At 45.2% G+C, this 14,397-nt stretch overlaps 1 protein-coding gene across 1 annotated transcript in view; it reads left to right on the top strand.

The window, feature by feature from the left end:
* The window catches only part of LOC147718680 (transmembrane 9 superfamily member 2-like), a 1,534,671-nt gene that overhangs the window by 852,797 nt on the left and 667,477 nt on the right, over window positions 1-14,397 (top strand). The window contains exon 10 of the mRNA XM_086918630.1: window positions 1,195-1,327. Coding sequence (XP_086774756.1) covers window positions 1,195-1,327 — 133 coding nt within the window. The remainder of the gene's footprint in view (window positions 1-1,194; window positions 1,328-14,397) is intronic.

Raw genomic sequence — 14,397 nt, 5'->3', positions numbered from 1 at the left:
CCGAAGGAGGGTGTCGCCGCTGGAACTGTCGCACTGCACCGCATCGAAGAGAAGCATGCCGCAATGAAGAGGAAGCGTGTCGCTGCCGTCGCAACTCCAAAGGAGGAGGGTGTCGCCGCTGGAGCTGTCTCACTGCACCGCATCAGGAGCAGAATCTCGCAATGAGGTCTGAGCATGTCGCCGTCGCTGTGCCTGTCGTTGCAACTCAGAAGGAGGGTGTCGCCGCTGGAACTGTCGGACTGCACCGCATCGATCAAGAGCACCTCACATCCCCGAGAAGTGTGCCGCCGTCGGAGCTGCTGCAGTCGCATCTTGGATATCGCTGCTGTAGTTGTCGCATCGTGCGGAAGCTTCACGCATCGTGGGAGAAGAGTGACGCCGCTGGAGCTGCTACCGTTGCATCGCGGAACAAGTGTGTCGCCGCTGCAGTCCACGCATCGAACTGAGACTTCTCGCATCCCCGAGAAGCATGCCGCATCTGGAAGATCTTCACGTCTTTATTTCTTTGTATCTGAACTTTGCCGCATTTCCCATCACTGCGACATTGCTTGTCGTGGAAGCGCAACGCAACCTAAGGTACATTGACGCATAGTGTCGCATCTAAGAACTGAACTAAGCTTAAATCTACCATCTTAAAGTAATCATAGTGTGTATTTTTGTCGTTTATGGTCTTGTGGTAACTATATAAAGTCTACTTATTTTTTATATAAAACCTGTGTGGTGTCCATTTGTAATGTTGTTACTGTATATGTGGTCACAACTGCTTAACTTAAAACGCCTCTGAAGTAAAGCCTTGACTGCTCTCACCACGCTACCTAGAGGATGAGCAGGGGTTATTTTAGGAGTGTAATCCCCTTATTCTGACTAGAGGAGAGGGTCCCTATTTGTCAAAAGTACCTACCTGTACCAACTAGAGACCCCCAAATCTAACACTACTCATTCAGACATTCTTTCTAGCTTCTAATTTAAATTAAGCTTTATATTTAGTGGCATGGAGACATTGACCCTTACATGAACCTGATTTGTCATACGCTTTGAACAAAGTAAAAGTATCTATCTCAATGGCAAACTGTTACAGAGCAAAGGTTTTATCTGCCCTTTTGGTTTGCTCATTGTTTGTTCAGTGTTAATCCATTTGTTGTTCATACTTGTTTGAATAATTAGTTATTACACCCTTTATTTCATTTTATGCAGGAGGACGCCCAAGATGAATTTGGTTGGAAGTTAGTCCATGGTGATATATTTAGACCACCCAAAAAAGGAATGCTTCTCTCGGTCTTTTTGGGTCAAGGAACTCAGATTTTCATCATGACTTTTATCACCTTGTGTAAGTAAGACATGATATAATTTACTGAACTGGAAATGATTGCCACTGCAAAGGGAAGTGCTACCGGCCTGAACAACTGAAAACACGTTTCGCTACCAATTTAGTGCATAACAAAATTATGGTCCTTAAATATAGGCAACAGATCTTTAAGAGGAACGTTAATCCCCTGATGAGAGACTCTCTATAACATCCTGCATTTTTCGAAGACATTTCACAATGTTACATTTAGCCTGTCTAGAGATACTATGCTGCTATTCATTTCTCGCTTTAATGGGATGTCTGAAATATATATAATTTAACAATTGTTATCCCAGAGGTTTTTTGTATGAATAAATTAATGATATTACTTCTTGCCAGAGGCCATCTGGAGGCCTGACAAAAAAGGTTGAGGAAGCCAAACAACTCTACAAACTAAATTATATTTAGCTGATCTAGTGAGTTTTGTGGTATTTCTGAAACAGAACTGATTAGAGAGTAAATACAAATTGGGAGGTAGCATTCCAGTGTTGGAAGGGCAAAACAAATAACGCGCTCCTCTATTGTGATCACATTTGAAGTGTGAAACACCGAACAGGTGAAGAGGCTCAGGTCAAGGAGGGAGTTGAAGGATATAGTGACACAAGCAGAGGCATTTTATAATCTCATAAAAAGCTCAATTAAACTGGCTCAAGATCTTAAAAATAAAATGCTGCTCAATCAGAAGCGACTGAAGTTTATAACACAGAAATATGAAAACCTTTCCGAAGGTCAAACACCAGTCAAACTGCCAATTTCTGTATCCTCTTCAACTTGCCAGTAGAATGGAAAGAAGAGCTTGCATTACAGGCATTTCCATAAGGTATCCTGCAATGATTGCTGCGCTCTGCCAGAGGTGTTTAATAATCTTGAGGAATGACTGACACAATCAGTTCCATGAGACACAGCTGATGGAAATAAGCAGAGAAAACATTGTTATTCTTTCTAACAAAGGAAAGGAGGGGGTCCCTTGTCAGCCTTCCAATTGAGTTTTTCCTGGGGTTGTCTTGTCCCTCAAACATGATCTCTATCTTACTGGCATTCAGTATCAAGTGACTGACACTTATTCACTAGTCGAAGGCAGTAAAGCAGAAACGCACTCCCAAAGTGAGCAGAAGAGGAAATAAAATAAAAAGGAATATATTAGTAATCTGTTAACACTTTAATTGTGATTAGAAATGCTGTCAAGTTGACCCCTATGCTGCGGTGCGGTGGTTTTAAAGAGTGGGTGACCCGCGTCAGCCAATGGATGTGCGCAGCACTAGCAATGTAGTTCTCACAACGGCCGTTGGCCGACCGAATCAGCGAACTGGTTAAGGGATAAATCCAGAGGAACATTTTATATTAGACACTTAACTTGACATGCAGAACTCCACCTGTGTCTTCCTCTCGCTTTCCATTTTCCTCCTTTGACCACATTACTGCAGGATTTTATTTATTTATTTATTTATTGCTTTTATAAGGCGCGACAGCTACCCAAGAAGGGTTTCCTGGCGCCATGACAGACTAGGTGCAGAAATAAAGCGGCGGTAAGATGGAATTATTGGTAACACCTTGGCTGCTAGGGGTTTTCCCCTCCTGTGCTGAAAATGCTTGAATACTATAGTTTCATGACCAGGTCAGCTCGTCATAAGCACAGCTCAACCGTGCCTCATGACGAGCTGACCTTGTCATGAGCATCGAAGGGGTTAAAGAGACAGTTCTTAAGAGCTCTGCGGAAGCGGGTGTAGATAGTTCCATTACGGATAACAAGGGGAAGAGCATTCCAGTGGGATGGGCCAAGATAGGAAAAAGATCTTCCGCCCATCCTGGCGAGTTTAAACCTGGGTTCCGTAAAGTTGCCAAGAGTTGCAGACGGCAAATGATGAGTGGGAGCGTAGGGGCGTACAAGGGGTTGTAGATGAATGGTATACTGAGATACTGAGGTGCTATGCCTATTTTGATCTTGAACATGTAGCTCATGGCTTTGAACTTGATTCGGTTCTCCATTCTGAGCCAGTGTAAGTCGCGGAGGTGATCAGAGATGGGAGAGGCTCTGGGAACTCTACACAGAAGTCTAGCTGTGGAGTTCTGTACCAGCTGCAATCTACGGATCACTGCCTTGTTGAAGCCCAGGTACAGAATATTTCCGTAGTCAAGCGGTTAGTTGATAAGGGCATGAACCACTGTTTTTTGGGTGGGGATTGGCAGCATCCAGATGATCTTCCTGAGCCATTTTAGGATGCTAAAGCACACTGCTGTAACCTTGACTGCTTGATGGCGCATGGTCAAGGAGTCATCAATTGTTATGCCCAAGTTACGGACATGGCTGGAGAGTTGCGGGAGAGCACCCTTCTCGGCTGGCCAGTGTAGTGGACCCCAGAGGTCTTTCCTCTTTCCCAGGATCAAGACCTCCGTTTTCTCACCATTCAGCTTAAGGTAGTTGTTATTCATCCATTTTGCAATTTCCCCATGACCCTGCTGAAGGAAAGATGGAGTACAGGGGTCGGTGTTTAAAAGAGAAAAAAATATCTGGGAGTCATCGGCATGGATAAAAAGCGTCAGACCAGCTTGTTCCGCTATATCAGCTAAAGGCCTGACGTACAAGTTAAAGAGCAATGGGTTAAGGATAGACCCCTGGGGTACCCCATAGGGTGATGAGTGGGTGTCTGAGCTGGTTGCGGCTGTAAAAATGTGAAAGGTGCGGTTATCCAGAAAGGAGATGATCCAGTCTAGGGCAGAGCCACGAATGCCTAGGGACTTCAGTGTGTTAATTAATATGGGTTGGGATATCGTGTCGAACGCTGCACTGAGGTCCAACAATATGAGCGCCACTGTCTCTCCGGCATCAAGATTATGTCGCAGCCTCTCAGTGACTCCCAGCAATGTAGTCTCAGTGGAGAACCCGGTTCAGAAACCGAATTGAGAGGGGTGAAGGATGTTATTAGTTTCACTGAACTGAGAGAGGTTGGAGTGAATTTTAGAGAAGGCTGGCAGAAGGGAGATAGGTCGGTAATTTGAGGGAGTGTCAGGGTCAGCAGTGGGCTTTTTTAAGAGAGGGTCACCATAGCATCTTTCCAATGTGAGGGGACCGTTGATACAAGTAAGGAAGAATTCAGAGCGTTTAAGATAACATGTAGAAGAGGGCTGTCGAGCTGTTTCAGTATTGAAATTGGAAGAGGGTCTTTGGGAGAACCGGACTCTACTTTGTCTAGAATGATTTTAAGGGAGTCTGTGTTGAGAAGGGGCCAGGAGTCTAAGTAGGCGGTGCAGGTGTTGGACTCCATAGAGGGTTCCATTTGGGGAGTGAACGTAAGGTCGGGAGGGGGAGTAATCTGGGGCTAGATTATAGATTGTTGCTGCAGAGGGCTACATGTATGTGAATTCGCAATTTCTAGATAGATTTTTTCTTTTTTTTGCGTAGAAAAGCAGGCGACATTGTCGCATTGATGTTTATTTAGAGGTAGAGGCTTTGCTGTGGTCTCTGAACCGGCAAGTTCTTTCACAAGTCCGAAGAGTGTTTTTAAACAATTTACAGCTTCAGAGATCGTTTTTGAAACAAAGCTGGCCCTTGCTGAGTTGCAGAGATTGTGGTACAATTTTCTTGCCTTAGTATAAGTGTTTTTGGACTCAGGCGCATAATCTTTCCTCCATCTCCGTTCTAATACTTAGCATTTAGCCTATGGGTTATGCCTATGCCCATGTGGCCCTTTTTAGGTTTTGCCTGCACAGCGCTTGCGAAATCTATTGTATTTAACCCCTTCCATGCTCATGACAAGCTCAGCTCGTCGTGAGGCTCATTGGAGCTGTGCTTATGACAAGCTGAGCTCGTCATGAACAATGGTATTCAAAGAATGTCAGCACAGGAGGGGAAAGTCACAGCTGCCAAGGTGTTCATATAAATCTTAAAAGGGGCTTACATCTTGCCCTTGCTTTATATTGGTTTGTGTGCTTCCCACTTACTTTCCCTCCATTTCAATTGTCTGTGGCATTCTATTTCCTGTTCCTCATGTGTTTCTCTTATCAGTGTCCCATGTCCCAAGTACTGTTTTCATCCACTTTACTGGAACATCTTTTGAGCATGGCAGCACCTCTGCTGGGAAGTAAACCCTCTATTGCATTGCGCACTCACCAGTACCCCCGAGGCCAAAGCCACCCAAGAACAAGTTGTTACTAATAGTGACAATGATAATTGTGGCCACAAGGTCGCACTCATCAAACTGTCCTAACACTACTCTGCTTCCTATCTAAAGCTGTAGGGTCAGAGATAACAAGAAACAGTAAATCAGAGGCGAACCCTGAGCCCCCTGTGCTGCCAGGTAACTCACCTTCTTGATAACATTTACAGGGAGAGGAGAACTGAGTGTAAATTTACCTTTTTATCGCTGCTTGGCCTTGGGCCTTCAGAACGGATTGTTCTGTGTGCAATAGGATCAGGTGGATTTCCTCAATGAGCTATCTCGTACGTGGGATAGGGGGAACACCGTTTAGGACCATGCATGCTTTTTTTTTAGGGCTTTTTGGGTTTTAGCATCAAATCCCCAAGCCCTAATACAAAATTCTGTTCTGGTCTGCCGGTGTATACAATGGCTTACAGCTCCAAACCCTGTAGATTGTTAACTAACAAAATGTGTACTCCTCACTCTCCTCCCTCCCTTTCAGCTAATAGTTGGATCAGATCTATTTAGTTTACTCGCAGTAGGACTGGGTGACAGAAAACAAGTGCGTAGTCCCACAGACTTGAGTTAGGAAAGAGCTGGGTTTGGGGCAGAATCAGCTTGTTTCTACAGTTTTGCTTGCTCGACAGGCCTTCCAAAGACAGGTTTGTGTGGAAATCACCCTGTATTCCTTTAGGCTCCGTTCGCCGCTAAAGAGATCACTGTAGATGAAGGCTACCACAGCACACAACGCTAGTGATGCTAATGGCTGTGCAGGTACTTACTTTTGAAAACTATCTGTACAAGGAAACACAACTTAATTTGCCCCTCTCTCCCCCGCGAGGCCCAATAGCGGTTTCAACCCAAACTTTACTTGTAATGACGTAAACGTTATTTGGCAATGCAAAGACAGGCAGTTCCCCTGCCAAGAATCACAAACTATGCTCTTGGATATTGTGTATGAACTCAGACATCACCCCGCACATCCGGGTGACTTTTTAACTTAGGAACTTTTTTATTCCACTCTAGCTCTTCTGCTCCTGCTTTGATTAAAGGCATCCCGGGTGTGAGTGAGGGTCTGTTTATTTTGCCACTTGACATAGTGATCTTGTGATAACCAGTTCATCTCTCTGTACTTTGACCCCCCAAACTTTAATTTCGTGGGGTTCTGTTCTGCTTCTCTCAGAGGGATTAGGAAGGATTCAAAGATAGCTAGTCATTCACATCCTAGCTGAACTTACCGGCTTTTGGGGTTCAGCCTGATGCTCCCATACTGCGAATGCTCGGGATCTTGATGCCATGTGTGGCTGCTTTTACCAAGGGAAAATTATTTTCAGCCCTAACATACATAATAAATATTGCAACAGACCCTTCAAATCCTCGATGAGGAAAACCGATCTTTATTTGGAAGGCCTGCTCGATTGATAGTGTGGAGCGGTGCCAAAGGAAAGTTATGCAGTTGGAAAGAGACACAAACAGATTTGCAGAGTGGGACATTTGGGTGATTCAGATCCTTGGGAATCCACACCCTGTACTGAGAGGCTGGGGATTTTATATGTTTAACCACAAAGGCCGGTGCCCCTGGCACAGTTTTGCATACTCGCTATGTGATTAAATCCCATGGACAGTCCCTGTCTTTATGTAGATGTGTCTTGGTGGGGCTTCCGAAATTCTGGCATAGATCCACTCATCCTGGCCCACGCTGGACACCGCTGGGATTGAATAAAGTCCCTCTGATTCGGGGCTGGGTTCAGCACTGAGGCACACCCTGTCCCCTCTCTGCAGTGCTGTTTAATTAATCACACAGGCAAAACCTATTGCATTTACCAATGCTTGTTAGTTCTGGCTTGACAATGCAGCTTTCTATAGAACTTGTTGTTTCCAATATACAGGAAATGTGTTGTGGGCCTGCACTTTTAAGTCACTGGCTTCATTTATGAGATTTCCTTTATATTCATAGATTTGAGACCTTGTCAATAATGTAGGATCAGCCCCGGAGGAGTATTTCTTTCACTTTAATCCTGTTAACAAGTTGGTCTGCTGTTATTTCCCGCAGGAAGTTGTTCATTTGCAATACATCTAGGACTGTTTTATATATGAAGTCTAAACTAGATCACCACATTTAGTTCTTTATCTTATGCATGCTTTATATACAGTGAGCAATTTGATTTTAAACGCTTGAATACAGTATGTTTTTCTCTGAGAGTCTCACCTTAAGGTAACCGCCTAAATGGTTTTATGTATTTTAATATTGAAGTGGCCTGACCACAGAAGGCTGCCCCAACGTCTCATGAGTGCCTATTTAACCCAGTCTTCCGCATTACCAGGGCTCATGGTGGTCCTAGCTTAATTTCTGACCCGCCGTCCTTGTCACCCTTCAGCTGTGGTTCAGTAATCTCAGTTTCGGCTCTGCCTTCACCTCCGTCTTACTGTGGTCCTAGTTTCTACTCTGCCCTGCCTTCTTTATCACTGTGACTCATAACAGTTCTTAGCTTCTACTCTGCCTTGCTGCTCACAACCTTCTGTTCTTGTGACATGCATGCCAGGCCACTCATTTCTTTTGCTTGCTGAGCGCCTTGCAGCCAATCTGATGAGCATGCCAGTCCGCTTATTAAGCACCTGCCAGCCTTCCTGTAAGGTAGTGGTAATGCTGATCAAAAGATTATACAGTGCCTATGTATAACCTTTTGAAATCTTGACAATGTAGTGCCTCCCCACTAACAACATGTTTATTTTTAGGAAGCCACATCCACCATTCAATATGTCAGGTGTAGTCTCCATAACATCTTGTTATGTTTATGCAATTTCTTACAAAACCTGTTTATGCTTTTAAAGTTCACTAAGCAAGGTTTTTTAACACTCGTTTCTAAATAACGATCTTTGCAATTAGAACTGCAATTTCACCAGGACAACTACCCTTTATCGTATTTCTTCTATATACATGATGCCAGGTAGCTACAGTCTGCACATATACATTAAGTATGGGAGAAATTTGTGAATTTGCGGTACACAAATTCGGGGTCTGCAAAATCTGCGAATTTGTGATTTTTTTTAATTTTTGCGTGTTCGCAGGGCACTTTGCGTGTTCGCTGTTTTTTTTTTTTAGGGCGGCGACCGCAAAGTTACACATGAGGTCGTAAATAGGCGCAGCCATCTTGTTTTCAGTGTTTGCGTTGCGTATTTCCGTTTCTGGGTGCCAGTTGCATGCCCGCGTTGTACATTTCATATGTGCGGCCTGCAATTGCGTGTTCGCGTCAGTTTTTGCGTGCCCGTGGGGAAAATATTGCGCGAACTCTCCCATGCGGTCGCAATGGGCGCCGCCATCTTGTTTTTCATTCATTGCCATGGTTCTGGGCATGCTTTTTCAATCCTCCCTTAATCTTTGCAATCCTTTGTTTCTTTGAACTATTTTTAATTTTTTTTTTTACTCATTATCTATCTCTTTATTTTTCAACATCTATATTTTGTGTTTTTTTCTACTTTTGGTTAATTTAAAACTACTTTTTTTAACTCTTTTCTTTTATCTACTTTTTCCCTATTCTTTCCTATTTTTTTTCCTTTCCTGTCCAGGACCATGGTAAAGGGAGCCGGGAAGAACCTGAAGGGGAAGGGTCCCGCACCCCGTACCGGCTCCCTTGCGGGTGCTTAAGGGGGGAGGCAGTAACTGCCCGGGAGATCTTCAGCACTGTGGAGGTGGCCGCACTGCTTTTCTTTGTCCAGCGCCACCTCCCCAAGACCGTCGCGGCAGGCTCGGTACCGGGTACGGGCTCCGGGAGCGTCGCCAACTATGGGAGAAGGTGTGCCGGGCCATGTATTGGGAGTCTGGGGTCCGGCGCACCTACAACCAGGCGACGCACCGGTGGTCCGACATCCTGGACCGGGAACAAGACCTGTTCGACCTGCTTGCCGTCGAGATCCCTGGGCTTGGTGAGTAGTAGTAGCTAGTATTTATTCACTACTTTGTTTGCTCCTGCTCTGTGTTATGATATGCAATTTGTTTTTTCCGAAGAGCAAGAACGCTGCTGATTACATTGCAGGTAAATTAAGTTTCAAAAGCTTCTGTGATTGCAGGTGCTCGCCTGCTCACTGGCGGTGCTACTATGCTTACTTGTTTTCAATTTTGTGCTCATTTGGCCTGAGTGATTATGTATGAGTGTACTTTACAGAACTGCGTAATGCTAGACACTAGAGACTCAAGTCCAGTCCTTCCTTTGTACTCCTGCCACTAAGAAGAGATAGTGGAGGTGGATTGATAGTTTGAGTATATTATGACTGGTTATTTAGTAGGAAACTTTTTAGTGGTCTGGAGTCATGACGGACTGTGTCTGTCACTTCGCGTGCTGCCTGCCAGTCCTAGTAGAACCTTTTTGTAGTTGGTTTAGTGAGTTACATAACTTTCCAGGTAGACAGTCCGCGAATCCAGCAATACTAATATCCTAGTAGACCACATCAGATAGGTCAATAAATTTAGTGCAATTGTAGTCTACTTCCCCGAAATAATTTGTTATTGTTTTTTTTTAAATGTTTTATTTGGTTGACAACAATCATCCATGTTTGTGCCTTTATTTCATGTTGTACATCAGCTTCCTCCATGGGCAAGAGGACAGAGGAGGAGGTAGCGGCGCCTCCGGAGCAGGAACAACAGGAAGGCCAGGATAGGTCCGCCGAGGGCTCCTCAGCTGGACCCTGTAAGTTTTCCTGTTAATATTAATAATTATACTTCCCTATCTTTTACAGCACCTATTTCTTTCGAAAGTTTCTCAAAATTCTATTTTTTCCTAAATAGTCTTTGATCTTCATGTAGACTGTTTATAAATTATTTTCCTGCCTCTACTATGACTCTCTGTGCTACTACTAGATTATTATTGGTCTGTCTGTGTGGCTAGCTAAGCTTGCACAGTTGGCAAAATGTGTTTAACAAAACTCCTATTCTATTCAGCAATAGCTCTAGGCACTGAGTACAGTCCTCTGGGTTGTCCATAATGTCTTTTGAAGTCTTCTAAATGTTTGCTTTGACAATGCCCAACAATAAAATGTCAATGGCCATCAGTAATAAGATACTAGTTTACTTTTTGACTGGATAGGAGGACATACTGCTACTGTTGCAGGGACTATTTTGCACATACAGAACTATGGACAAGAAATAGTGCATTGGTTATAAATTATAATAGGCACAATTTGACTTTCCACATACCTCAGTCATAACAGAAGTTGAACCCCCAATCTCCTTACTGACTAGCTAGTGTGTCAGAGTCATTATTTAGTTCCCGAATGCAACGATGATCCCCAATGATTATACAACCGAGAACATAAGCCTATGGAGTCAGAGTCCCAACCTCTCAGAGTCACTGACTCATGCTTGCAAATTGCAAACCTTTTCGCTCACTCACTCATGACCAAAAACCAGTCTATGTAAGTTTTAAAGCTTTATTAAGAGTAAAACAAGTAGCTCTGAGTGTACTTTAAAAAAAATTAATTGTGCATTATATAAAAACATTTATTAAAATCAATGGCATATAACAAACGGTGAACGACTGAAAAGTGGCTGATTTCACACATTAATTGTGGGAGAGCCCTCACCTGGTTGGAACTTAAATTCTTGGTGGGGATGAATCGTTGACGACTCCGACTAACATATGATGATGATCTTGCTCTTGTTCGTAGAAAGGAAGCTTCTGTCTGTTATGAGAAAAATGGTGTGTGTTAAAAAGCAAGCATTCATCAGTTGTGTCAAAAAGTATAGCATCACATGTTATGGCTAAGCATGAATAAAAAACACCCTTCCCTGAAGAAAGGGACATTTTTAGTTTAGAATAGAGTCTCACAAAATATTACATTTGTTTATGTAGTACTAGTAACTTTTTTTCATTCCTAGACAAAACAGGGAGTGGTGTATATGGCATCTAAAAATATTAAATGTATTTTCTAGGCGTAACATCATCGGCACAGCCAACCACCAGTGCCGGGGCCACCGTGGAGGTGGTCACTCAGGGGCGGATGCAGTGCCACAGCCAGCAGGAACTGCTGTGGGGGATGCCACGGTAGTGGCGGGCAGTGGTGAGCTATTATATTCCTTACTTATTGAGATTGCAGAGTGGGCTCTCTGCAGGGTTGTATATGTTGTACAGTACAAGTACACTTTACTGTTAAGAAGACTTACAAATTGAAATTTAGAACTAAGTTTTTGTCAACCAGGTAGAAGCCAGTCACCCTTGACTTCTCATTAGCAATAGCGGCGGGAGTTGACGAGTAACCAATGGCCTCCTCTAAATTTGACTTCAACTCAGCTGTGAAAGTTTTATCGAGAAGCCAAGTCAGATCAGAGATGAACTTGATGGATAGGATAAACGAAAAGGGAAAGAAGGACGAGCAAATGAAAATTAAGGACTGGCAAAGAATGATACTTGTTTTTGAATGCTGCCCAAGGTGGCTGGGAATCTGATACATGGCCGGTTGAAGGCTGAAGCAAGGATGGGTGGAAGGAGAAAGAAAAGAGGACTGCCTGGGTGGGTGAAACAGAACTGTATGTGTGCGCAATATATCCTTTGGTTCAAACTCAAATGCACTTCAAACACGGATGCATGGCTGGCGGTTTATAAAATAAAATAAAAACGTTGTTTTTCGGTGAGAAAAAGCAAGGTTTGTCCAGTTGAGAGTCAGACATTAAGAAGAATGATTGACATTTACATTTGAATGGTTGGATGCCTGGATGGTATCTTCCTCATATTTCGCATAGGTGTATGTAGACAGAGTAGACGGTCACTGGATGAAGAGTGTAACTTTGAAGAGCATGTAACACCGCACGTCCGTGCCAGAGTAGCAAAGCCGAGGAAAGTAGAAGTTGTATTTTTAGAATACTACCATAACTAGTAACAGTAGTTTGCAAGCACAGCATATATCCGGCGATTACTTTGACCACTCACTCACTACCTCTGTTAATAATTGTTTTACAACTCTGCCATTCATGTGTGGCCTACCGGTGTTCACTTAACCAAAAACAAAGCACCTAAATGTCATCCCATATGTAAGCAAATATCCTGTGAAGGGATAGAGGATCATATTATTTATCCTCTTCATTTTCCTTTTGTAGTAGTCCGGGGCAGGGCAGTGTGAAAGTTAAATTAATTAAGCAGTAGCCGGGGAGGAGCTACGCCGTGATCCAAGATGGCCGCATAAGCTCCCGGCTCCGCCGACCTCCGCCGGCGGCCCGACTATCCTGTCGACTATTCTCTACCCACGCCCCGTGCCTGGCTGTACGAAGGTTGCCTGATGCCAATGGTGCTTTCCCGGATTTTCTATCTTCTTTAGCGACAAAGTTATGTCGTGTTCCATTTTCGGCCTACTCCCGGGCTGCCGCCGGGCCCTCGATTTCTGAAGCACCCGAGAGGGACCTCATCAACATCGGCTGTGGGACCGCGATTGTGGCCGGTCTTCCAGGTCTGGAATTTTTTTTTCTGCTCTTGACTCTTGTCCTTGTTGATGGATGGAGAAGAGACACTGCTGGGATCCTCCTGCACCGCGGCTGTGGGTTGTGTGCCTGCCCCCGTTTCACGGTCCCGCGGCCGACGGGCTGCACCCACGGCCGGTGTCTGTCCTGAGTGTGCCAGTTCGGGACGCCCTTGCTGTTGCGATCGCCAAGTGTGTGCCCGGAGCCCGGTGCTGTGTGCTGGAGTTTGTGTTCCCCTCCGTCCTCTGAGCCCCGGGATGGAGGGGATGGATGGCGCACATTCATTGAGGTCCGTAATGGCGGCGATTGGGGCGCTCCGCTCGCAATTCACCGGCGCTTGTGTCTCCCTGGCGGCGAAACTGGACGATGTTTGCTCGCGGCCGGCCACGGTTGCTGCAGTGCCTGCACAGAAATCTGCGATCCAGACGACCGATTTGACCCTCCATCTGCGGGGGCCCGAGCGGCAGCCCGATTTTGTTCCTTTGAGAGTCAGCCCCACCTTTCCTTCATCTACTGTAGCGCATGGTCTTCCCTCTACATCTCCTCTTCGATGGTGTGTCGTCGTTGGAAATCCTGTTCCCCATTGCCGAGTCTCACGGTCCCGTCGGAGAAGATCGCCATTTTCCTTTGTCCCGGCCAGTCTGCGCAACGGATGCCGCCATTTTGAAACCGACCCGTGCTCCGCCTTCACTGCCCTGGTCCACCTTGGACGCTTTGATTGCTTCTGGTCTGCTGTGGCTTGGTTGAGATGTGCTCCGGAAGGGATTCGCACTGGTCAGGGCTGACTTTGACTTTGGAATTTTCTTGCTCCTTGCCACTGCTTTGAACTTTGAGACGCTTCCTCGGTTTGCAACTGTTACGACTTTGGCGATTTAACTCCTTGTGACGCTTGCAGGGTTGACTTCTAATTCCCTGGGGTTGCTCCGTTTATTCTTGCCGGGATTGCACCGAATACCTCACCGGGCAGGGGGTTGGGGGGGGGGGGGGGGTTCTGGTGACTGTCCTCCCCGTGCTAATGCTGACTGATTCTGCTTATTGATGATGATTGTGCTATGGGGGGGATACCGCCGGCGGGAGGTATCAGGTGTCCGGGGGCTTGTTTGATTTCTCCTCCTCCACTTCTTTTTAATACTTTCCCTTCTGTGGGGCAGTTCCGGGGCGACAGGCACGCTGTTAGTGGGTTAGGCCGTAGCCATTACAAGGGTGCAGGGTGGTGGGTGTGGGGGGGGTTTGTTATTTTAGTTTGTTTTGTTCTATGGTCTCTATCGCTCTTTTCTGGCTTTGGGAGGGTTCTTTCCCCTTTCGTAGGGTTGGCTGTCTCTTGGTCTTGCACCTTTCTTTTTCTTTTTTCGACTTCTCGACAAGCCTCTGTTTTTCAGTTCTTGGGGGGTAGGCTCTTGTGGGTGATTTTTAGAAATGTGGATCATTGTAATGTGGTTTCCCGTCCAGTATTATCGCCGTGGCTGCTTGGA

This window comes from Lissotriton vulgaris, chromosome 4_1 (assembly GCF_964263255.1).
Source record: "Lissotriton vulgaris chromosome 4_1, aLisVul1.2, whole genome shotgun sequence".
In the NCBI taxonomy this organism is placed as follows: Eukaryota; Metazoa; Chordata; class Amphibia; order Caudata; family Salamandridae; genus Lissotriton; species Lissotriton vulgaris.
This window is presented reverse-complemented; position numbering and strand designations above follow the sequence as displayed.